This window comes from Gadus chalcogrammus, unplaced genomic scaffold (genome assembly GCF_026213295.1).
Source record: "Gadus chalcogrammus isolate NIFS_2021 unplaced genomic scaffold, NIFS_Gcha_1.0 GACHA091, whole genome shotgun sequence".
NCBI lineage: Eukaryota > Metazoa > Chordata > Actinopteri > Gadiformes > Gadidae > Gadus > Gadus chalcogrammus.
Genome location: NW_026613526.1, coordinates 106271 through 131786, shown reverse-complemented (window position 1 = coordinate 131786; position 25516 = coordinate 106271). Strand labels below are relative to the sequence as shown.

At 43.9% G+C, this 25516-nt stretch overlaps 1 protein-coding gene across 1 annotated transcript in view; it reads right to left on the bottom strand.

Moving 5' to 3' along the window:
- Positions 1-22426, bottom strand: part of LOC130378618 (uncharacterized) — a 72691-nt gene extending 50265 nt beyond the window's left edge. Inside the window, exons 1-4 of the mRNA XM_056585333.1 lie at positions 22322-22426; positions 19300-21104; positions 18331-18501; positions 373-546 (exon numbers count right to left, since the gene is read on the bottom strand). Coding sequence (XP_056441308.1) covers positions 373-546; positions 18331-18501; positions 19300-21104; positions 22322-22426 — 2255 coding nt within the window. The remainder of the gene's footprint in view (positions 1-372; positions 547-18330; positions 18502-19299; positions 21105-22321) is intronic.
- Between the last annotated feature and the right edge of the window lie 3090 nt (positions 22427-25516).

Below are 25516 nucleotides of genomic sequence, written 5' to 3'. Positions count from 1 at the left end.
TTTTTATATCTTTCCAGAGACCCTCTGATGTTTCTGTTGAGGCTTTCAGGGGGTCTGAGGTGTCCAACTAGGAATAAGACCCTCCAAATACCCCCTGTACTTCACCCTGCTCTAAACTATCACCGTCCCGTATACCGGGGACAGTAGGGGGACAATATAATTATATATTGAGCTCATTTTTATATTTATAATTGAAAGGTTGCAGGCATATGGATGTATTAGAATATCCACCTAAACAAAAGGTGTTTCATCTCCAATGAAACATAATCATGGATGTGGTCATCACAGGTACTGAGTTATAAGCCGAGTTATATTACCGTCCTCTGATGTGGAACTTGTGGTGTAACTGTTTGACCATTGAGTAAAACTGACCTGAGAGTTTCCAGTGTACAGTGTGGACTCCCCAGTCCAGCAGAGAGCAGCTTCACTCCTGAATCCTGTAGATCATTGGTACTCAGGTCCAGCTCTCTCAGACTAGAGGAGTTGGAGCTGAGAACTGAGGCCAAAGCTTCACAGCATCTCTCTGACAGATGACAGCCATTCATCCTTCACCCAAACAATAAAAACAACATGTTAGGAACTGTGATACATTTCTTATTTGAAATTTGTCATAAGACATGTTTTATTAGTTATTTAGTTATTACTACATTTCTATATAGTATATCTTTAAAATATGACTAACTTAGAGGTCAGATAACTAAAGATTTAAAATAATCCCTGAAAATGTCCATAAAAAGAGGCAGTTCTGGTACACACCTTCCATTATGCTAATGAGACGATAGGTAGCAAACAAGAGGCGCTTGCGACCAATTGAGCAAAAAACTAAAAAGAAAACTAAAGCTACAACTCAAACTTTGAATAATTAAGGTCACGAGTACTTCTCAAAGTGGAAAGGAAAAAGAGAAAAAGAAGAAAGCAGAGAAACAGACGGGAGATATGCACAACGAGGTAGAAGGCGAACAGGTGCTCCGGGCTAGCGCAGAGGTAGCTAGCAATGCCGACCAACCTAGCTGGGTGTCTGAGCTACAGGCTAGCTTACAGGCTGGTCTGGACAAGATACAGGCTAAAAAAGGATATAGCCCAGCACAGAATGGACGCCAAATTGGACAAAATTGGCAAAGAAATGGAGAAGATGAAGCAGGGGATGGAAGACTCGGAGAGGAAACTAATAGAAAATTTGAATCCGTGGACGTTTACATGCGGACACAAAAGAAAGAAATTGAGATCCTAGGGAAACGTACAGTTGAGGTGGAGGAGTGGACTTCAGAGGTACAGGACATTCTCACTACTTCACTTGAACAACAAATTAGGCTACAAGAGAAATTAACCGACTTGGAAGGGATGTCAAGGAGAAGCAATATTCAAATCTGGGGGCTGGAGGAAGGGTTGAGGGAGATTCGGTTGCTGATTATTTGATGAATTAATTCCCAAGGAGCTGGGAATGTTGGAGGATATTGAATTGGATATTCAAAGAGTACACAGAGCATTAACACCGAAACCACTCGCACTACGACTTGCGCTAGGACCATGGGTCCTTCCCCCTCCAAACGGAAACAGGCGGGCGGTGCAGCGAGCGCAATGCACTGTTGAAGTTGGAGGATTTCTTACTTTTGAGCCAGAGAGACACTTTGGGCCCTATTTTAACGGTCTGAAACGCAAGTGGGAAGTGCAAAGCGCAAGTAGCTTTGTGGGCGGTTGTACGGCGCTAACGCTATTTTACAGGCGGATAAATGACACTTGCGCCGCGGCGCAAGTGTCAAAAGGGTTGGTCTGAAGCAGCCGTAGGTGTGGTTTGGGCGGAACGTGCAATGAACCATCAGAGCATTTTCTCGCATCCCCTTTAAGAGCCATCGGCGCTTGTTCCATGGCGGATTGCTATTATGATGGCGGATTTGCCAGGCGCTGAAAGAAAATAATTTATCTTTCGGCTAAATCTCCTTCAAATCTTTGCAACTTTTCATTTTTCGTTTTGTATTATTTTTCTTCATTTACGCCTACGAACATTTGGACCAGTCAAATAAAAAATGTCTCAAGGACATAGGCTACTATACTTTCCGATGTTTTGGGCTCACTCACATGCTCGGGTTGAGGCATTGGAAAATATCGATGTTCCTTAAAAGTGAGGAGGGCATTAATATAAGTATGTCAACATTGCGCAGACATCTGAAGTCATTGGCCGGCGAAGATGACGCTATCCGATGCTATCGTATTTTATTTCATGCTCGGGTTGAGGCATTGGGAAATATGGATGTTCCTTAAAAGTGAGGAGGGCATTAATATAAGTATGTCAACATTGCACAGACATCTGAAGTCATTGGGACTGTTCAGGAGAAAAGCCCAGTCGGACCTGCTACAAGTGGCTCTCTTCCTGCAGGAGCAGTTGAACCAGTACGGGATGCTTCACGGATACAAATTGTATCCATATGTATTAAGGGTGCTGTCGATGGATTTTCCCGTATGGTCATATGGCTACATGCTTACACCACAAGTAGCAATCCCCGTGTTATTTCTGGCTACTTCCTTGATGAAGTGGAACCAGTTTTCTGAGAGATGCTACATTACCGGCGGTCATCCCTCCCCAGGTCCTATGTTCCCCGGGTTCTATGTTCCCCGTTATTCCCAAAAAGGGTCCTATGTTCCCCTGTAGCCATACATACCGGGGAGCATAGGACCCTTTTTGGGAAAAGCGGGGAACATAGGACACTTTTCTGGGAAAAGGGTCCTATGTTCCCCGCAATCTATCCATCTTTAAAGATATTTAAACTTTGACGCGACATTCGCGTGATGACAGCCAATCGGCGTTCAACAGCCTGGCCACTGAGTGACATGTGTAACGTAACAGCCAATCAGCGTTCAACCGGCCAACTTAGTGCAGTGCAGTCCGGGCTGCACGTTAAAGAGAGAGAGAAAGCAAACAATAAAAATACGTAAAATTTAAAAGATAATAAATGTTATGAACTACACAAGTGTTGACTGATTTGTGCCAAGGTGTTTACCTAAAATGTGTTTTCAAAGTGATCCCTAAATGCCAGTCCACTCGGTTCCACACGGCCAAATTCATTGTCATGTTGATCGCCATCAAGAAAGTCATAGCTGTTTTATTAAAGAATACAAAAAAGTAGTTACCTACTTTTTTGTATTCTTTAATAAAACAGCTACTTTGACTTTTTTTTCTTTTTTTTTTTTAATGTAGTGTGTCTATGACTTTCGTTTTGCCATAATAGTAACCGTTGTATAAAAGCAATAGATCAGTTCAGTCAGTGCTATGTGCTCATTATACCACTGTGAAGGTTTTTTTTTAAATAATTTAACAACTGACAGGGTTTGCCTTTACTATCAACATAGTATTTTACATTTGAATGCATTAATTATGTGACATACTGTCACAGCCAATATTAAATCAAAATCTAATGTGGGAAGTGGGACAAAAATTATATTTCCCCACAAAAACAATATAGCTCATTAATTGGAAAAGAGCTTGAGGTATGACGTTTTCTGAACAATAATGCATAGTATAAAGTTAAACACATAATGCACTGCTGTATTCAACTTTTAAGAGCTGCAATGTGAGGGGCCAGCCACATGCCCTTTAAACCACCACGACAACAACATTTCCACTTCAGGGTTCCACTGAACAATTAACGAGTCAATATTCAAGGGGCTTTGGCACATCAAATGATGGAACAAGCATCCCGTACTGGTTCAACTGCTCCTGCAGGAAGCAGGTCCGACTGGGCTTTTCTCCTGAACAGTCCCAATGACTTCAGATGTCTGCGCAATGTTGACATACTTATATTAATGCCCTCCTCACTTTTAAGGAGAATCAATATTTCCCAATGCCTCAACCCGAGCAGGAAATAAAATACGATAGCGTCGGATAGCGTCATCTTTGCCGGCCAATGACTTCAGTTGTCTGCGCAATGTTGACATACTTATATTAATGCCCTCCTCACTATTAAGGAACATCAATATTTTCCAATGCCTCAACCCGAGCAGGAGATTAAATACGATAGCGTCATCTTTGCCGGCCTGCAGATAGCCATCAACGATGAATGAGAGGCGTGATCCTTTTCTCGTAAACGAGATCCTTATGTCGTAAATATATGATATCTTATCTCGTAATTACGAGATCTTTTCTCGTAATTACGAGATATTATCTCGTAATTATGAGATCCTGAGTGTGCTAACGGCTACATTAGCTGTGAAACTATTTTTTATTTGGTGAATGCTCAGCGCCACCGTAGAAGATAACATTTCCACCTGAAATAATTATCAGTTGGTCGTTATCAGTTGGGAGCGCTGTCTTACTATGAGACACAAATAAAGTTAGATATCTTACAATTTTGACACTGGACACCTCTATTTAAAGTTCAGGGCAAATATAATCGAATGCACCAAGCTAAACACTCGCAAATACACATATGGCCACTAGATTGCGCTGAAGAATATGTTTTCTGATTGACGGCAATTTACCTATTTCCTAAGAAACCTTATCTTATTCATTGATTGAAAACACCATGTTTAGTTGCAAAATTTGGCCCAGACACTGGATTATCTGCTAATGGGGGTTTTATTGGATCAGAATCAACTTTGTGGACAAAAATCTTAATTTTTGGTTGTTAAAAGAAAAGGGGACGTTTCTTCTTGAGTTGTTATTTGCGAGTTTTAGTCACAGAATGATATGGTTTGGACTGTTGGAATAAGTGGATTCTCAGCTTTCATGTAATATATAGTTTTTGAGGGTCCAATTTCGTGAAAAAGATCGCTATTGCTGTGCATGTGCACAGTTATGAAACCCAAAACGACTGACTTTCCTTGGTAATTTGCCTCAATCCAAAGGACTTCCAAACCGCACTCCTCCTTCACTACTCCATTTTCCTTCTACCTAAACCGTTCGTGGAGGCGCTGCATTTGAGTTGCTAGCTGTGTTGGCTAACCTTTAGCTAACACCTTCGAATCACTGCCAGAGACCGCACTGCGAGTGAGTGACAGAATGCGGGGCTATATTCACGCTGAAGCAATGCGTGTCTGTTAACTCGCTGTCCGAGAGAAGAGAAGACAGCGCGCTGATCAATTGCAAATACTTCTATTTTGTGTGATTTTGCGGAACAAAATGTTGTTCTGCACTGTCTAAAAACACTTGAATAAATAGCCTTTATATTAACATCCACCCAAAATCCACTTGCCCGTTCGGGCAACCAGAAATCAATCTAAATTTGCCCAAATATTACTTTTAGTTGCCCCGGGCAAGCGGGCAACCGTTAATGTCGAGGCAAACAAAATATTTCAGATGTGGATTCCATTTCGGGCTCAACACCGGCATCTTTAAATACTAGCATCAGTGTTCAGCAGTGATGGGCAGTAACGCGTTAGAAGTAACGCGTTACTGTAATCCAATTACTTTTTTCAAATAACGAGTAAAGTAAGGGATTATAATTACAAAAATAGTAATTCGATTACTTTTACTTTCCCGCAAGCATCCTGCGTTACTGCGTTACTAAACCGTGATTTATTTTTTCCATTGACAGTAAAAGAATTTGGGATTTTGCCGTATTTGCTTTGTGAGACTGTCTCGTGACAATGACGTAGCCTATAGCGGCGCGACGTCTAGAAGTAAACAACACCGTGTGTGCAAGACATGGAGTGCGGGAGAGAGAGCGAACATGGAGCATTTAATTCATGGAAGTTCAGACATTACTTTGAGTTTGACTCGGTAAAAGATGTAAAAAACATTAAAAACATTAATTTGTCAGAAGATCTAGAAATAGAAGGCATAATGCTAGCTATGGGCCAACTTAGCCTATCGGACAGCAATCAGTGCACTTGCAAATGAGTGCCTGCAAGTATAACCGATCGTGCTGTGACATTATTTAACCATCAATCTACCGCAAATATGACCAGACAGATGTACATTGAACACATGATACACAAAGCCATAGGCGTCGATTACGGGGGGGACGGGGGGGACATGTCCCTGTTGGGAAAAATAACCTGCTGAGTACATCACATGTACATTACAAATATAGCTAACTCCTACCCTAGCCTGATGAGCACATCACATGGCAGTCACATTACAATATAGTCAACTTTTAACACATAACACAAACATGATAATATAGTCAGGTCAAGGCCAGAGCCAAGGCCCCATTTCCCAAGCAGGCAAATGGTAAACACTCAGACAATGCAACAGTCATCCTCAAGAACGGGAGAGCCACATTAATTCATCACACAAGAGATACTTCGAGCACACAAGAGATACTTCGAGAACAAAGGAGACACTGAGGAGCTCTTCCCCGTTAGTAGGAACACAAGAAGATACACTTGCATACACCAGGGCCTGCGAGCCAAGGTCAAGCAAAAACACACAGAACCACACACACCTCAAACGCACACACCTCATCGAGAGGAGGATACAGCATAAAACTGTATCACACAGAGACTCTTCACCTTCTTCTGAAGCAGACCTTCCACGGAGGCGAAGCTCCGGACGAACCATCAGCGCTGATTAGGGACTTAGACATATTCGATTTCTCACGCTTTATGACTCTGTATAACCGTTGCCACTTTACTTAATAAATCCAAGGTCCTCGTGCCGACAGACTTTATTACCTCTCCGTCTCATTTCATCTGGTCCAGTAACTAGACAGACCGTTTTTCCCAACATCCCCCCCACTATTGAAATACGAATTTTGTCCCAACCAGTTTTAAAAATGTGCAAACCAATTGCGGTTGAAAAAATCCCCACATACTCAACCGAAATCGTCGAGTCTAAAATCATGCGATAGGCGCGCTCGAAGACATCATTTATTAGATAGGCCTACCTAATAAACCGTTGGAACACACAAGACCGGAACCCATAGCAACGCCGGTAAACAAACCCCGACTCCCGAGAAGCCCAATCCCTATGAGAGCTCCCCGCGCTACGGCCATCCGGAGGCACACAGAGCTTTTGGCCGTGATATTATATATACAATTATATTATATTATATACTACTATTATATATAGAGCTCGAGAGTCGCAAACGGCAACAATCACTTTCTCCTCCATGCTGCAGTACACCCCGGACTGCACTGCGCTGAGTTTGACGGTTGAACGCTGATTGGCTGTCATCACGCGAAATTCGTGTCAAAGTTGAAATTTGTCGCGCCACAAATCCTCGTGAATGCGCTCGCCTGTGCACGGCGAAAGTGTGGCGCGACAAATCAAAAAAATTCGCCCAATACGCGTCTATACGTTCACTTTATATGGGATCTTGTCGTCCCGTTGCGTTTGGTGTGAACGCACTGGAGAAGTTTCAAGACAGACAGCCAAAATTGACATTTTTATTCAGAAAATAGCCGGTCCTTTTGCTTCCTATAAAAAGCATGTTTGTGACACTGGATATCGATATGGATACGTCATCTAGCCTGCATGTGGAGGGCCACATAAGGTAAGAAAATGGTTTACGTAAACTTTGCTGCTGGTTCTGTTTGCTCGTGAATCGTGATGACCTGGCCAAAGGTTACCCACGGTCCAGGCAATTGTGATCTGATTCTGGTTGGTGCTCCAGTTAGTATGCATTGTATATATAGATTGCAGCTAGTAGCAGCTACACACGGTGCGATTGCTATGCCAATGTGGTTATAGTTGGTTTTGTCTGATTGAGATATGTGACGACTTAGCCTGGTAGGCCTATCCTGACTATATGTTCTCGCATAACCTGTGTGATTATCCTAAACTGAAGGGGATTTTATTTGCGGACAATTTTCTTATGATGAATTTTCTTATGAATTTTCTTATGAAGTAACGAGTGAAGTCTACATTGGTGTTTACTGTGGTCAGGATTTGGCAGATAAGGTTAAGTATTACTTTTCCTCCAGAGATCACGCTAATGTTGTGTTATAAAGTAAAGGGAAATAAGATATATATTCTTCCTCCACCTCTCTCGCTTCTTTGCTTGGTGTCGCTTATAGTTTGCCTCCCTCGCTCTGGTAAAATAAATAACGAAGCTCCGAATACTGATTTAAGCTTCAAATACTAATTTTCCAAACCAGTATTCGAATAATTTCAACACCTGACAATACACTGTAGAGCATATTGTAATGCAGCGTTCAATGGATGAATAGCTTACATAAGGGTACCCAGCACTTTTCAGACCACACTAGAGCTTATGGTTATTGTCCCCACCACTTCTAAAAACAAACTGACGCCCTTGCACAAAGCACACCGTCCAACTCGGTGAATGCTGACAGACAGCCCACAACAAGCCAAACGTCACCACGGCGGGTGTGCTCTCTCTCTCTCTCTCTCGCACGCCCGTACTACACAATCACTCCAACTTATCAAACTCCAAGGCTAGGCTGCTTCACTAAGACCACAACTAACCACAAGGCCTTGATCATAAGCATGCAGTATGCCGAAGCCGAAAAGGACACACGCAGTCGCACACAGTCATCTTATGCAAAACAATCCGTTTTATCATCAACATTCAGTCACTGCAAAGATTTAAAGGCTAGCCTCTTACCATAAGTTAGAATGGACCAAAAGTATGTGATTGAGACAGTATTGTTCGGCTTTCGCTTGCTATCCGTTTTTAGTATGACTTCTCAACATTACGTCTTTCTTGTGTTAGGCGCACATGGCTAATTTGCATACGTGCACAGGATTGGCTGGCTCCGCAAGGCAAATAATATAACATATTTAACTATCTTTCTATCCGTCTATTTATTTATCTATCAACGCATGGGTCTAGTTTTAATGTGATGTATTATGTGTATGTCCAGTCAGACTTGTTGTCTCCCTTGTTCTATGTGGTCTTAGGCTATAGGCCTACTGTGTGAGCCGAATCACCTAAATGAATTCCCGACGTGTAGTTTGGTAAAGACTTGAGGCTATTTATATATCGAGGCTATTAGTTAACAATTATTCGCCAAAGGCTAAGTGAATAGTGGGGAATAGCCCCCGAGACCGAAGGTTTATTTGTTGTTATCAGCTGACATTTTGGGATGAAAACAATAGTTTGAGATCTCAATCATGGGATATTGCCCAATATCCCGAGATAGCTAACCAATCAAATTGCGCCATTTTAGGAGATTCACGTGTAGCATATAACTATATATAATATCTATGTATTTATCTATGAAACACATCCTTCCACACACAGTTCAAACACATCGGCCTACTCTATGACATTAGAACAGCCTAAATGTTAATAGAGACTTTGGTTTTAATTATTTTATTTCTGTATTTTATTTACATCTATTCGAATGAAGGTGTGTATACACACCAAAACGATTTTCTTTAAATGAGAGACTGTTGCATTTAATTTATTTATTTTTTTGCAATGTGCATCGTTAAAAAGATTGAGACTGATACAAACAAGTTTTAAAAAAAGCGCATACAGGTTGCGTATAGTAGTATAGTGTGTTATTGAAAAGTAACTAAGTAAAGTAATTAGTAAAGTAACTAATTACTTTTGAAGATAAGTAATCAGTTAAGTAACTGGATTACTTTCTTGGATCAGTAATCAGTAACTAATTACTTTTTCCAAGTAACTTGACCAACACTGGTGTTCAGTCAACAATAGTGATTGATTATTGAACACCGCATAATCAGCGTGCAAGAACACGCCGTGGACCGTGACAGAGGTGTAGATGCTCCTGTGTGTAGCCGTGTCTGTTTATGTGTTTCGTGGATAAGCCAGCGCAGTTTCGCGCATGCATGCTATGCGACCCATGCGACCCTCCTACGTAGATATATTTTAGATGTAAAAACACGCCGTACCTGGAACCAAACCAAGTTGTGCCGCGCTAAGTCCTGGCGAGTTGAGCTGGTACTGTCGGTGGAAAAATGGCATTAGTCTATACATTTTTAAGTGCAAACTTAAGTCCATGGTTTCTCAACGGGGGCGTTCGCACAACCTAGGGGGGCGCTGGGAATGTGATTCCATTTTTTGGGGGGGATTTTAAACTTTCATTGTTTTTATTTTTTTTGGGTGAAAAAATAGGCTACCTGAAATAAATAGCCTATTTTCATTTATTGGTTTCTAACCCCTCTACCGTCTCAGCTACTTTTTACTGTCTATGCGCAGTGGAACAGTGATAATACAGCGCGGTTCGGTCCTGCACACGCCCGGACTCCCGTTAAATCAGCTATCGTTATGATCTCTATAGTAACGCTGATAAAAATAACCCAAGTTCCCGGGTTAACAGTTCAATAACCAAAACAATCAAACATGGCCGATAGCAAGAAAAAAATGTTTTTCTCCTTCCTCTTGCTGTTGTTCAGTTCCAGCTGCTCTGAGCGTAGTCGCCACGAAAAAGCCGTTGCATTTCAAATACAAAATATACAGGCCTAATTAGGCCTCTATGCGCGTTCTGTTTTCGTGGTGCCGAAGTTAACCGGGCTGCGGTGCCCATGGTTCCCGGGCCATTCATTCATTCGTTCACGGGGCACGGTGGGAGACGAGGGTGTGGTCGATGTGCCTTAGGTCACGGTGCCCGGGCCGCGGGGTGCCGCGGCCCGGGCACGACGGGTGACGTGGCGGCCGGGAGTGCCCGCACCGCGGTCACGGTGATTGAATGTTCAATCCACCCATTTCTTCCTCAACTCTTCTTTCTTGGCCAATAGATCTCGATCTCTCTCTCTGCCTCTCGGAGTTTAATTGGGTTTATTACAATGATGGACAGTGCTGTTAGCCAATCAGAGGTTAGACATTTGCATGTCATGAATATTCATTAATATTTTTTAATTTTTGCACCAAAACTGACTCAGAGGGCATTCATTGCTATTAGTGACCAACGCAAAATTAATGAAAAAGGATGCATTGACAACTTTAAGCAATATAACACGAGTGTGAGTGGGGTTGTTAGTTTATTTAAAAAAATGTATTGGGGGGGGGGGGGGCGCCGCCAGAGGATCAGGGTAACGTCAGGGGGGCGTTTGCTCAAAAAAGGTTGAGAACCACTGCTTAAGTCCATAGATAACCATTTGTTCGTCTCCACGACGCATTTCGTCACGTTTTAATAACGCGATATTTCGTGGCACGCAATATCTTCTCACCGGCTCACATGTCACTGGTAGTTCCTTTATTGTCATTTATCTTTAAATAATTTTTTGTGTATGTATAAGAATTGTTATTCCAATTCACATGCGGCTTTATTTGAAACTGTTCTTTCTTCCAGTAGCATTCTTGCATACATGTGGTTTTGTGTGTTTACAAAAAAAACAATAAAAATGTAAGTGTTAAAGAAAGAAAGCCAGTTCTAAGAAGAATCTGTTATTTAACTTTACTAAACAACTCTAAAGTCCACCCTACTGTCATTCATTGTCCTGAGTAGAATAGGAATGTAATAAAACATACACCTTATACAATCATTAACCACCTGAACCCAACGTACATCTTTTACTCTCATGGCAACACAAATAGAGTGAGATAGAGGTCTGATAAGATGAGTGGTAATTAGGGTTGGGCGATGACCAGGAAATGGCCGATCGACGATGTTGAAAGCAAAACATTGTGATGGCCGATGGCATCGGCGGGGTCGGGGGATGTTGTTACGTATTTAATTATTTTTTAGTTTAGTTTTAATTTCATTATTATAAATAAACATCCCGCTTTGAACGGTGAACTCTTTACGCCTAGCAGCTATAAAAAGCTTTAAAAACTACAAAATGACTATTAATGCAGGCTATGTGGAAAATGGTCCGACTTTGGCTCAGGCTGGCTCCGCCCTCTTCTGCTACATAGCTAAGATGGCTGCCGTTGAGTACGAAAACTGTACATCGCCACACACTTCGCGATTTGACCGTTTTGAGTACACCATCCGGGTCCTTTCAGTACACTTATTTTCGCCCGATCTGAATCGGAACGCCCTACATACTCAAACTTAGGCTACTAAGTACGGATAGTATTGATATTGGAACGGCCCCGCACAAGTGAGAGAGGAAGAGGAATCCAGTGCTGGCACCGCGCCCAAGAAGAAGAAGAGCTCGCTTGGCAGCCTTCTTGGGAAAAGACCAGCTACAACCGCCACTCTCACACCAAAATCAGAAAGCCACAGCAGAGATCACACTGTACCTGCAGATGGTGAAGAAAACCCTCTGACTGGGTGGAACAATTTTGAGTTTGTTAAATCCAGAAAAAAAAAAAAAAAAAAAAAGTGAACATGTTGGTGTTTCTGGACAGAAACCTTGACATTTAAATGTGTTTGATTTCTTGACACTGTCATTTTGCATTAGCACTAGTTTATCCAGGGCATGTAAATAGTTTTTAAATTTGTTCCTTATTATTGGTTGGAGTGTTAGATTAGCCTAATTATAATTTAAATAATTTGGAATTGTATTGTTTTTAGTATTATTTGTTTTGTTTGTTAATAGATAATTGTATATAATTCGCTTTGCATTTCTCACGCAGTATTTAACTACAGTGTAACTTTGTTTTGAATGTTTTTGCCAATAAAGTGTGCTCTTGTACTGAGTTACCTCTATTCATTCTAAATGATTATATTTTTCCTAGACATGAAATATAACGTTTATAAATTATTTAAGATCGGCGTAGCACTTTGCTTAATGTTTGATGCACGTAGTTGTCCGACTCGTTCATAGACGAGTTCGCCTAGTAACGGGAACGCTGGCGAGTCTAACGCCGCTCTGTATGGCTTGTTTTTATTCAGTATTTTCAATATTTCTCACGATTACATTTTACATTTTGTCGTTTTTTTTTGGTCTTTAGTAGTTTAGCTAAGTTTACTAGTTATATATAGTCACTTTTCGCTATTGTAAGTGCGCCCGTTTTCTTTATTTTTGCGTGTTTTTACGTGGAGTCGTACAGTTGGTGGACGCTGTTGCCTTTTGAACGCTGCTGCTGCTGCTCACCGGAACGTCATTCTGAACATTATTTTTTCGCGATTTTCTTTTTCTTTTTCTTACTAGTCTTTTAACTTTTTATAAGTTTTCTTTTAGTTACTTTCAACACCTTCTGTCTGAAACCCTTCTGGACCTCGGATCGGACTACAAAGTTAAATGAAGTAACTGCGTCAGTTTTCTTTATTTATTTATTTATTTCTGAACGTTAAACGTCTGCATGTTTTGTTTTGTGTTTTGTGCGTGGTAGTCGTGCAGCTGTTGGTGGATGACACCTGCTGGCCGGCTAGACTGCTGCTAACCCCCGGCGCCGTCCAACTGGCTTCCCCGTCTCCAGCGTAGCTACAACCGGCTTGCTCCACTCCTCTGCCTCCGCTGTGCTGGCTCTGTGGCTTCACCATAATCGCCTGGATCTACCGCTGGCTTCTTCCGACTTCACAACCTGTGGATTTTTAACCTGTTCCTCTGGATTGCGCTATGTTTGACTCTCACGTAACGAGCGCATCTCTGCCGCTCCGTTACTCGGTAACGGAGATGTTACGTCTACGGATCTTCTCAAGGACCCCCCCACCTCAGCTTGCATCCCACCACGACATTCTCAAACGACCAAAATACATCCACCGAGGCTCTGGACGGAATTTTCAGTACACTCACACCAGCAACAAAAACATCCGCTCCTTCTGGTCCACTGGGCCCCGCCCCCCTCCTCGCACAGCCCGTACGGTCAGTCCCGTCAATCACAGTGTACTGTCCCCTCTGCTCAAAGCAACCTGCTACACTCCACTCACCTGTCTGAAACTCTGTCTGCTGAACACCAGATCCCTCAGTAATAAGGCCCTTTTGATAAATGACTTTATTGTTGACCAGAGCCTAGACATTCTCTGCCTCACTGAGACCTGGCAACAACCAAATGACTCCTCCCATCTAAATGAGGCTGTCCCACCAGGTTTTTCTTTTATTAGTAAACCCCGGGTTAATGGGAGGGGGGGTGGCCTCGCTCTCCTCCATCGTGATAACATCAAAGTCACTACTGTCACAGTCCCCATTCACTCCTCCTCTATCTGTAAAACTCTCAGGCCCCAAACCCACTATCATTGTCACCATTTACAGACCACCAAAACCCTCTGCCGTTTTCCTCAATGAATTCTCATCACTACTTACATCTGTATGTGCAATGTCCCCCACTGTTATCCTCCTTGGTGATTTCAACATCCACATTGACAACCCATCCTGTACTTTTGCTAATGACTTCACATCACTTCTGGACTGTCTTGGCATCACACAACATGTCAACCTCCCAACCCATAACAAAGGTCACATTCTGGATTTAATCTGCTGCAATGACATCACTCCCACTAACCTTGATGTCATTGATTTCCCCATCTCCGACCACAAAGCTGTACTTTTTGACATTCATACCCAACTACACAAAACCAAGGAACAACGGACCATCTCCTTCAGAAACATCAAACTTATCAACACCACAGACCTCTCCACCCTGATCAGCTCCTACCCCAACCCTCCCCCAGCTTCCTCCCTGACTGACCTGGTGACTCACTACAATAACTGCCTCTCCTCCTCCCTCACCACCCTGGCCCCCCTGAAAACCCGCTCAGTCTCATTCACCCACACTTCTCCCTGGTTCACTCCTCATCTGCGCCAGCTCAAAGCCACTGGTCGTCGACTGGAGCGACTCTACAATAAGACTCAACTCACTGTACACCGCCAAATGTATTCGGACCACCTCCATCACTACAAGAATGCCCTCACCACTGCCAAAACCTCATACTACTCCAACCTCATCAACACTGGTACAGGCAACAGCAGAGTCCTCTTCTCAACAGTCAGCCACTTACTTCAGCCTCCTAAAACCCTCCCTCCAGACATTTCCACCACCACCACCACCACTGCGTTCCTGGACTTCTTCAGCTCTAAAATCAACACCATTCACCAACAACTGGCCTCATCTCGCACCCCCTCTGATGACCCACCCTGGATGATCACCTCTGGCCAACCTCTCATCAGCTCCCTCTCTGACTTCACCCCAGTAACAGAACAGACCGTTTCAGAAATCATCCGCAAAGCCAAAACCACCACCTGTCAGCTCGATCCTCTTCCCACCTCCCTTGTCAAAGCATGTCTTCCGTCCATCTCCCCCATGATCACCAACATAATTAACTCCTCCCTCACTACTGGTACTGTACCCCCCACTCTCAAGCTGGCTGCCATCACTCCCATCCTGAAAAAACCTGGTGCTGACCCAACTGACCTTAACCATTACCGGCCCATCTCCAATCTCCCTTTCATCTCCAAAACACTTGAAAGGGTGCTTGCCGCACAACTACAGTCCCACCTTGACACAAACAATCTCCACGAACCGTTCCAATCTGGCTTCCGTCCAAAACACAGCACTGAAACAGCCCTAGTCAAAATCACCAACGACCTCCTCCTTGCAGCCGACTCTGGATTACTCACCATTCTCATCCTCCTCGATCTCAGCGCAGCATTCGACACCATCTCCCACCCTCTGCTCCTGGACCGCCTGGCTGGCATTGGGATCACTGGTGCTGCACTCTCCTGGTTTACATCCTACCTCACCGGCCGTCAACAATTTGTTCAACTAAGCAACCACAAATCTGGGTGTTCAGGTGTCTCACTGGGTGTCCCCCAGGGGTCAGTCTTGGGTCCACTTACCTCCTCCCGCTGGGCACACTCCTCCGTCACCATGGGGTCCATTTTCACTGCTACGCTGATGACACACAGGTCTACATCTCCACCAAACCCACCGCTGCCATCCCCCCCACCTCCCTCATCACGTGCCTGGAAGAGATCCGGAGCTGGTTGAGCAGGAACTTCCTGAAACTCAATGGAAACAAGACCGAGGCCCTGCTCATCGGATCCAAATCCACCCTCACTAAATCACTACACACCCCAGCTCCACTCATAATCTTTGATGGATTCCCAGTACCCTTCTCCTCCAAAGTCAAGAGCCTCGGCGTCATCCTGGACAACACCCTCTCATTCGCACCCCATATTCACAACATCACCCGGACTGCATTCTTCCACCTCCGCAACATCGCCAGACTCCGCCCATCACTGACCCAATCCAGCACTGAAATCCTAGTTCACTCATTTGTCACATCACGCATAGACTACTGCAACGCCCTCCTCACCGGACTCCCCACCAAACTCATCAACAGACTGCAGATCATTCAGAATTCAGCCGCCCGGATCATCACCCGCACCAAATCATCTGACCGCATCACCCCTGTCCTCATCCAACTTCACTGGCTCCCAGTACACTACCGCATCCAATACAAAACCCTACTCCTCACCTACAAAGCTCTCCACAACCTAGCCCCCAGTTACCTCTGCGACCTCCTCCAAGAATACACTCCCTCCCGCTCCCTCCGCTCAACCTCTGCTGGACTACTATGTATCCCCACATCACAACTCACTACAATGGGTGCCCGGTCATTCAGCTGTTCAGCACCCAGGCTCTGGAACTCCCTCCCCTCACACATAAAACAGTCAGACACCATTACAACCTTCAAGTCACAACTCAAAACTCACCTGTTCAAACTCGCACACAACGTCTAACTGATCACTGTTCTGATTGTTTGTTTGTTTTATTTATTTTTTATTTTTTATATTTATTTATTTTTTCCCACAATGTCTTTTATTTATGATGACTATATGCTCTGTAAGGTGACCTTGGGTGTCTTGAAAGGCGCCTCTAAATTAAATGTATTATTATTATTATTATAGAAAGAAACGGGAGAATTCACTCAGTAGTTAAAGGACAATTCCGGTATTTTGAACATTGAGCCCCCTTTCTGGTTTGTTTAGGATGAAATAGAGTGGGTGACACCGAAATTTTAACTATTAGTCCTTTCTCGGGTATTTGGCTCATTTTGAATCGCTCCTGCCTGCTTCACAATGGTTGTCTGTGTGCATAGACAAACCTGTCAACCAAGCAACCCTAAACGTTCGTTTTCAAAAATGTGCAAGTAACCGAGTGGTTAGTGGCATTCGTGAAGTTTAAAAAAAAATTATCGGCGCAATATATGGTTTCTGTCGTGTTTTATTGCACATTTATCGCCAGTTGATTTCAGTTGGAAGACTCATTACTGCACGATGATAATACTCCGCCGAACCGGAAAGGTGGGCTGTTTACGTTGGTTTGAAGTCTTGTACCGTGCGCACCTCGGATTAGGGAAAATCACATAGAAAATCACTGAAAATGGATTATGAAAGGTGGCTTCTGGAGGACGCACTCGATTTTGAGTTTGACGGCAGAGGATATCTTTTTGAACCAAAATTCACCCAAGAGGAGCTACGTGAGATGGAGGCTAGGGCTACGGAGGCGCCTGAAGCTCCGGCGGAAGCGGCCCCCACGATCACGGGCGGGTGGTGTGCCTGTGGGAAGTGCAGGCAGATGCCGACGGACGTCGAAAGTAGGTGCTGCACGGAGTGGGACCTTTTGCGGAAGTTTATATGCGGTTGTGAGGTATCTGAAAAAATAGTTCCATTTAGCAACTAACACGGATGGAAACCATATATTGCGCCGATATATTTTTTTTAAACTTCACGAATGCCACTAACCACTCGGTTACTTGCACATTTTTGAAAACGAACGTTTAGGGTTGCTTGGTTGACAGGTTTGTCTATGCACACAGACAACCATTGTGAAGCAGGCAGGAGCGGTTCAAAATGAGCCAAATACCCGAGAAAGGACTAATAGTTAAAATTTCGGTGTCACCCACTCTATTTCATCCTAAACAAACCAGAAAGGGGGCTCAATGTTCAAAATACCGGAATTGTCCTTTAAGTGTGTATGTAGTAAGAGTAGCCGCTGGGGGGGGGGCATTGCCGTTGGACATGCCATCGGCGATGGCTGTCAGGCATCGGCGATGGCTGTCAGGCATCGCCGATGGACGATGATATCGGACCAACCATCGGACCAACCCTAGTGGTAATGGTGCTGCGATGCACGCAGACTGCCAAGGTTTAGTTCAGTACTGAGTTAAAACGCGGCTGTATTGTGGCGCCAGTGTGATAACTCTTTTAGGGAACATGACCCACTTAAGTTCCCCTGAAGACACTGCTTTGATCAGAAAACTAAAACACTGGTTTGTACTTAGTGCAAAGTTTCAATGAAATGTCACAGCAGCACTAGCGTTATTCAAAAGCATGTGAAGAAATGCACTATTCAGGATGACCCAGAGAAGAAGATAACTCCTTATTGGAGTATATTATCCAATCAGCAGCTGGTTATTATCAGTAGGTATTTAATTGAGGAGGAGGAGGAGGATGAAGAGTTGGTTGGTGAGGAAAGTCATGTTGAGGCGCTGGCGGTAAAAACAGAAGGAGGACATATTCTACTGAATAATTTAGACCTGTTAACTTTCTGGAGGTAAACCTGTTCAATTTCCTCTGATGTAGAACTTGTGGTGTAACTGTTTGAGATATTGAGTAAAACTGACCTGAGAGTTTCCACTGTACAGTGTGGACTCCCCAGTCCAGCAGAGAGCAGCTTCACTCCTGAATCCTGCAGATCATTGGTACTCAGGTCCAGCTCTCTCAGACTAGAGCTGGAGCTGAGAACTGAGGCCAGAGCTTCACAGCATCTCTCTGACAGATGACAGCCATTCAGCCTGCACACACATAACACAATATGTTAGGGACTGTGATTAGAATGACCTATATCTATTACTGTAAACTTAATGGAGGATTTGTGTAGCAACCAATAACGTTATAGTGGACTATAAAGTAATAACTGCCAATAAAGTAAAAATGTAAATGTAAAAAAGCCAATGACGTAATAACTTGTCAACAATGTAATACATTTCTTGAGCCAATAATGTAATAACTTATTACGTTATTGGCTGCTTATTATTATAACGGAACCCAAAGAGTTACATATAAATCCAAATTCACTATTTGCTCCTTGAAGGCATCCTCTGGAGGGGTAACTGTTAGGTCAGATATTTAAGCGTGTGATGCAAGATGCAATAATATGGCTTAGTGTGACAAATTCTCTCCAGAAATTGAAAATAAAATAAAGTGATACCTATTATTTATTTTTTATTATTGGCTCAGTTATTACATTTTCAAAGTATTATTTTTATGCAAGGCCAATAACGTAATATCCAGCCAATAACGTAATAAGTTATTACATTATTGGCCAAAAGTTATAAAAGCTTTAATAAGATATGTTTTAATAATTGAACTAGATTAAATCCTTAAATGTTAATTTAATAATGTGTGTAACTTTTACTTTTAACGTAATTAAGTTATTGTCTTAATCTTTATTAGAAAAGTGGGTTAGTGGATTTATTGTAATACATGTTATTAGTGAACCTACAGATATGTTTTGTTAGTTACAACTTATATATTCTACTATCAGGTATATTGTGTTGTGTATTGTCATACATTATTATGAGTAAACCTACAGAGATGTTTTGGAGGCTTTGAGCACTGGCAGCAGGCTCAGAAGAACCTCCTCTGAAGCTTTGTATTTCTTCAGGTCAAACACGTCCAGCTCCTCTTCTGATGTCAGTAAGATGAAGACCAGAGCTGACCACTGAGCAGGAGAGACATGCGTTCTGAATAGACTTCCTGATGTCAGGGACTGTTGGATCTCCTCCACTAGAGAACGGTCGTTCAGCTCATTCAGACAGTGGAACAGATTGATGCTTCTCTCTGGAGAGAAATTACCACCTAATTTATCCTTGATGTAAGACACTGTTCCCTTGTTAGTCTGTGAGCTACTTATTGTCTTCCCCAGCAGACCTTGTAGGATAATCTGATTGGTCTCCAGAGAGAGGCCCAGGAGGAAGCGGAGGAACAAGTCCAGGTGTCCGTTCTCACTCTGTAAGGCCTTGTCCACAGCACTCTGGTAGAGGAGGAGTTCATCCTCACTGGAGGTTGGTGGTTTCGAGAGCCGATTGACACCATCGTGGATGAAGGACCAAAAGACATAAAGGGCAGCCAGAAACTCCTGGAGGCTCAGATGGACAAAGCAGAACACCTTGTCCTGGTACAGCCCACACTCCTCTTTAAAGATCTGGGTGATCATTCCTGAGTACACTGAGGCTTCTTCAAAATATGTTTTACACTCTACCAGGTCTGCCTCGTAGAAGATCAAGTTGCCACTCTCCAGCTGGTTAAAAGCCAGTTTTCCCAGAGAAACAATGATCTCTCTGCTCTGTGAAGTCCAGTGTGTATCTGTTTCTTCTAACCAACGATACTTCCTGTCCCCCTGTATGGACTGAACCCTCAGGAAGTGGCTGTACATCTGAGTCACGGTCTTGGGCGTCTCTTCTCCTATCTGGGATGTTTTGAAGCAGTCCTCCAGAACTGTAGCAGAGACCCAACAGAAGACTGGGATGTGACACATGATGTGGAGGCTCTGTGATTTCTTGACGTGGGAGATGATTTTGCTGGCCAGCGTCTCATCTTTGAATCTCTTCCTGAAGTACTCCTCCTTCTGTTGGTCGGTGAACCCTCTGACCTCTGTCACCACGTCAACACAATGAGCAGGGATCTTATTGGCTGCCGCAGGGCGTGTGGTTATCCAGATGCAAGCAGAGGGAAGCAGGTGGCCCCTGATGAGGTTTGTCAGCAGCATGTCCACCGAGGTGGACTTTGTGACATCATTCCATATCTTGTTGTTCTGGAAGTCCAGAGGAAGTCGACACTCATCCAGTCCATCCAAGATGAAGACAACTTGGAACCGGTCGTATCTGCAGATTCCTGCTTCTTTGGTCTCAATAAAGAAGTGATGAAGCAGTTCCACCAAGCTAAAGTGATCCCCTTTCAGTAAATTCAGCTCTCTGAAAGGGAGGAGAAATATAAAGTGTATGTCGTGGTTGGCTTTTTCTGCAGCCCAGTCCAGAATGAACTTGCGTGTTAAGATGGTTTTACCAATACCGGCCACTCCAGTTGTCATTATTGTCCTGATTGGTTTATCTTTTCCAGGTAAGGGTTTAAAGATGTCTTCACATTTGATTGGTGTTTCCTTCTTGACTGGTTTCCTGGAAGCGGTTTCAATCAGTCTGACCTCATGTTCCTTGTTGACGTCTCCACTTCCTCTCTCTGTGATGAAGATCTCTGTGTAAAACTCATTCAGAGGTGTTGAATGACCTGCTTTAGGGATTCCCTCAAACACACACCAGAACTTATTCTTCAAATTAAACTTGATTTTATGTTGGCACTCGAAAGCAGCAGGTCCTAAATGAGAAAAAAAGAGTAAACATCAGTTAGTGGTTGGTGGCATCAGTGGGAAAATGTTAATATTTCCTGTTTAAATATTAATTTCATGATATTAAGTGGCTTCATAACTTGTGGTCAGAGAAGCTGGTTGTCACAAAGACTGCATGTTACAGAATCAAAATGTTCAGGACTTTTCATTTTTTCCACAGCAATCGGTTTGGTCTAATGATAACAATAATGTTAGTGAATTGGTGTAAAGTGAAATGCTGATATTACAAGATAGTGTTACATATCTTCCACTGAGTTATCCTGCTGTTGATCTGCACCTTATGCTTAATAATTAATAATAATAATAATAATTACATTGAATAACATTTTATTTCAAGGTGCCTTTCATGACACCCAAGGTCGCCTTGCAATTCGTAAAACAATCTAGGGTCAAAAACAGCAGGAGCTGCATCGCCAACAGCATGATCAACACAAGACATAAGACCCAAGTAGGAGGGGGTAAGAACAGCAGTGAGGAGACCCAGGTAGGAGGGGGTAAGAACAGCAGTGAGGAGACCCAGGTAGGAGGGGGTAAGAACAGTGAGGAGACCCAGGTAGGAGGGGGTAAGAACAGTGAGGAGACCCAGGTAGGAGGGGGTAAGAACAGTGAGGAGACCCAGGTAGGAGGGGGTAAGAACCGCAGTGAGGAGACCCAGGTAGGAGGGGGTAAGAACAGTGAGGAGACCCAGGTAGGAGGGGGTAAGAACAGTGAGGAGACCCAGGTAGGAGGGGGTAAGAACAGCAGTGAGGAGACCCAGGTAGGAGGGGGTAAGAACAGTGAGGAGACCCAGGTAGGAGACCCAGGTAGGAGGGGGTAAGAACAGTAGTGAGGAGACCCAGGTAGGAGGGGGTAAGAACAGCAGTGAGGAGACCCAGGTAGGAGAAGGTAAGAACAGCAGCACAACGGGGATACGAGGGGAACCCACGGTAGGGGGTCATTTCAGCGAGAAGGCCAGTGGGAACAGATGTGTTTTGAGGAGGGATTTCAATGTTCAATGTTGTCAGGGTGTCTCTTTCAGTTCAGCTCAGAGCCCTAGCACCCACGGTGCTACGTGCCCTAGCACCCACGGTGCTACGTGCCCTAGCACCCACGGTGCTACGAGCCCTAGCACCCACGGTGCTGAGAGCCCTAGCACCCACGGTGCTGAGAGCCCTAGCACCCACGGTGTTGAGAGCCCTAGCACCCACGGTGCTACGAGCCCTAGCACCCACGGTGCTGAGGCGGGAGGTCGGGACGGTGAAGACCAGCTGAGGATGACGAAGGGAGCGGCAGGGCCTGTCCTCCTGGAGGAAGTTGGGGAGATAAGTGGGGGCCATGTTGTGGAGGGCTTTGTCGGTGAGCAGAAGGGTTTTAAGGTCAATGCGGTGTTGGACCAACCCGGTATCACGCAATTTCGTGCTCATGCGCACAAACGTTAATCTATTGAAGCGTGTTCCAGAGCACGACAGTGCAACTTTTTTCGTGCTACACAGAACGAAATGTAAACCAATGCATTCTGAATGGGAGTGTTCTCAGACAATTAACGTGCTCCACAAAACGGTACGAGAGAGAGAAAGAGAGAGAGGGAGGGACAGAGGGAGATAGCGAGAGAGAGGCTTCAGAAAGGGTGTTTCTCAGATAGTACAGTGCACCCTAGTTATGTTTATGCCAAAACCACAAATGCTATATACTGTATATATATATATATATTGCCTAATTATATATATTGCCTATATATATATATAGGCTATATATATAATTAGGATATAATTCTATTATTTACCGTGTAATGAGACAATCTATAGCCAAATTGTCGACGATGCCCGAGAAACTCCTGAGATATCAGCATGGGAAATCGGCGCATCAGACCCATGAACCTATGAAGAAAGACGTCATCTCAAGCAGGAGAGAACGTTTGCGGTGCTGGTTTGTGTCACGTAAATACAGGGCTCTCAAGTCTCATGCATTCGGCGTGAGACACACGCAATTCAACCCATGCACACGCTCGAACCTGGTCTCACGAAAATACATGACACTGTCACGTTATTTAATCTATTGAAACGTGATCAGGGACACACAGGCCTATTTTCTAAATTTTGTGTTTCAATTGGAAGTAGGCTATTTGTCGTGTCAGCACGACTTCCAAAATAAAGTTCTGTCCGGGAGCGTTATCCCTAATGTCCCTTATGGAGCTCTGTACAGATCATTCATTGTTGAAAATTGTCTGTGATAACTAACAAATTACTAACAAATTATTGCTTTTGGCAACCCGTTTCTACTTAAAATTTTCTGTGATAACCAACAATATGACAGCTTTTGGCCACCCGTTTCTACTTTCACCTTTGATACTGTGAAATTGTGAATACACGGATATATTAAATGCAGGTGCGCTGCTCTGTAGGCAAACCGCAAAGGAAAAAAGGGTAGCTGCTTCATCTGTTCTTTTTAGAATTGTATGTCTTGATGTTTAATTTATCTAGCCATCTATTCTCTTGTTTTTGGCTATGTGAATGAACGTCCGCGTCGATGCCTTGCAAGTCCAGTGTCGCGAGCGGACGTTGCCATGACATCTAGAAATCATACCGTATTTCATGGGTTATCATTAATATTGATGTGTAGGGGTTGATTATAACTCGGGAATAATATTGTTTAGACCACGTCTGGGGGAATACTCGTATTCTTCACAAGTATATTCACACGCTCTACACCCCGCCTTTGAGTGGCTCCCCTCAGGGCGCCGACTACGCTGCCTCGGCTGTAGGACACAGAGGAGAAAAGCAACCTTTGTTCCCAAGGCTGTTCACCTCCTCAACTCCTCCTAAACCCCCCACCCGGGCTTGTGCCCTCCCCACATGGACTGGTGAAGCCGTGTTTGTTTTTGTTTGTTTGTTTTTGTTTGGACATGGCCCTGTCCTTTGTAATGCTGCTGCTATGTGCCCTCAATTGCCCCCTGGGGACAAATAAAGTTTTTTTGAATTTGAAAAAATTCTGATTGGGTGCAGGGCGTGTATTAACTCCTGATATAGGCCTTCAGACACCTGCTAAGTAGTTCCAGTAAGTGTTTAGATCTGCCAGAGCCCGACGCTGGCCGGGTCGGGACGATATTTCCCACCACTATGCTCGGGCCGGGCCTTTGATCGAGCGTTTTTATTTTTATTTTATCATTGTTTTATTGGCCAAATCTGAGGAGAAATCAATGCCATAAACAGAAATATTATAGGCCTTTATTACACGGGTCTTCTCAGTGCCGTGGAACGCTCCGTTCACTTGCATGGGTAGTAGTCCGGTGACTTGTCTACCCCAGAGTCTTCCGTTGCAAAGCGACGTCACCGTCTTTGCGGACAAATTATTTCTCTGCTGATCAACACTACGAATGCCCCTCCCGTGGTGCCCCCTCAAAAGGAGCCGGCACCACGACGCTTATGAGATAACAATAAGCTAATGTGTATTTCTCTCATAACTTTTTGTCATTATTAAAGAGAGGCCTAATTCTCAGATATGCATGTTGGATGGCTAGGGTGTAGGTCTGGGAAGAACTTCAGGCCAAAATCTTGCAAGTGAAGGGAAAAACGGTCTGTCTAGTTACTGGACCAGATGAAATGAGACGGAGAGGTAATAAAGTCTATCGGCACGAGGACCTTGGATTTATTAAGTAAAGTGGCAACGGTTATACAGAGTCATAAAGCGTGAGAAATCGAATATGTCTAAGTCCCTAATCAGCGCTGATGGTTCGTCCAGAGCTTCGCCTCCGTGGAAGGTCTGCTTCAGAAGAAGGTGAAGAGTCTCTGTGTGACACACTCTTATGCTGTATCTTCCTCTTGGTGAGGTGTGTGCGTTTGAGACGTATGTGGTTCTGTGTGTCTTTGCGTGACCTTGGCTCTCAGGCCCTAGTGTTCTTCCTGATGGGGGAGCGCCTCAAAGAGTCTCCTGTTTGTGGCCCTCCCGTTCTGAGGATGAAACAGTGCATTGTCTGAGTGTTTACCATTTGCCTGGCGGAGAAATGGGGCCTTAGCTCTGGCCTCGACCTGACTATGTTATCATGTGTGTGTTATGTGTTTAAAAGTTGAATGTGACTGCCATGTGTTGTGCTCATCAGGCGTTAAGAGTTGACTATTGTAAGGTGACTGCCATGTGATGTGCTGATCAGGCTGGGGTAGGAGTTAGCTATATTTATAATGTACATGTGATGTGCTCAGCAGGTTATTTTGCCCAACACAAGCGAGCCGCTGGGTGAGGTGCAACGAGATGGAGCACTTGCTGAGTAATTTCCTGTAGGGCTGGAGCCACAGGTTGAAGCGTATTGTTAGATTTCAGCTTATTTCTAAACTGTTCGGACAGACTCTGCGTTGTGTATTTTCAGTCGTAGTAGTAATTCTTGAAGTCGAAATCAAAGCAGCTTGACAGGTTGGATTAGAGGGTTGAATAGA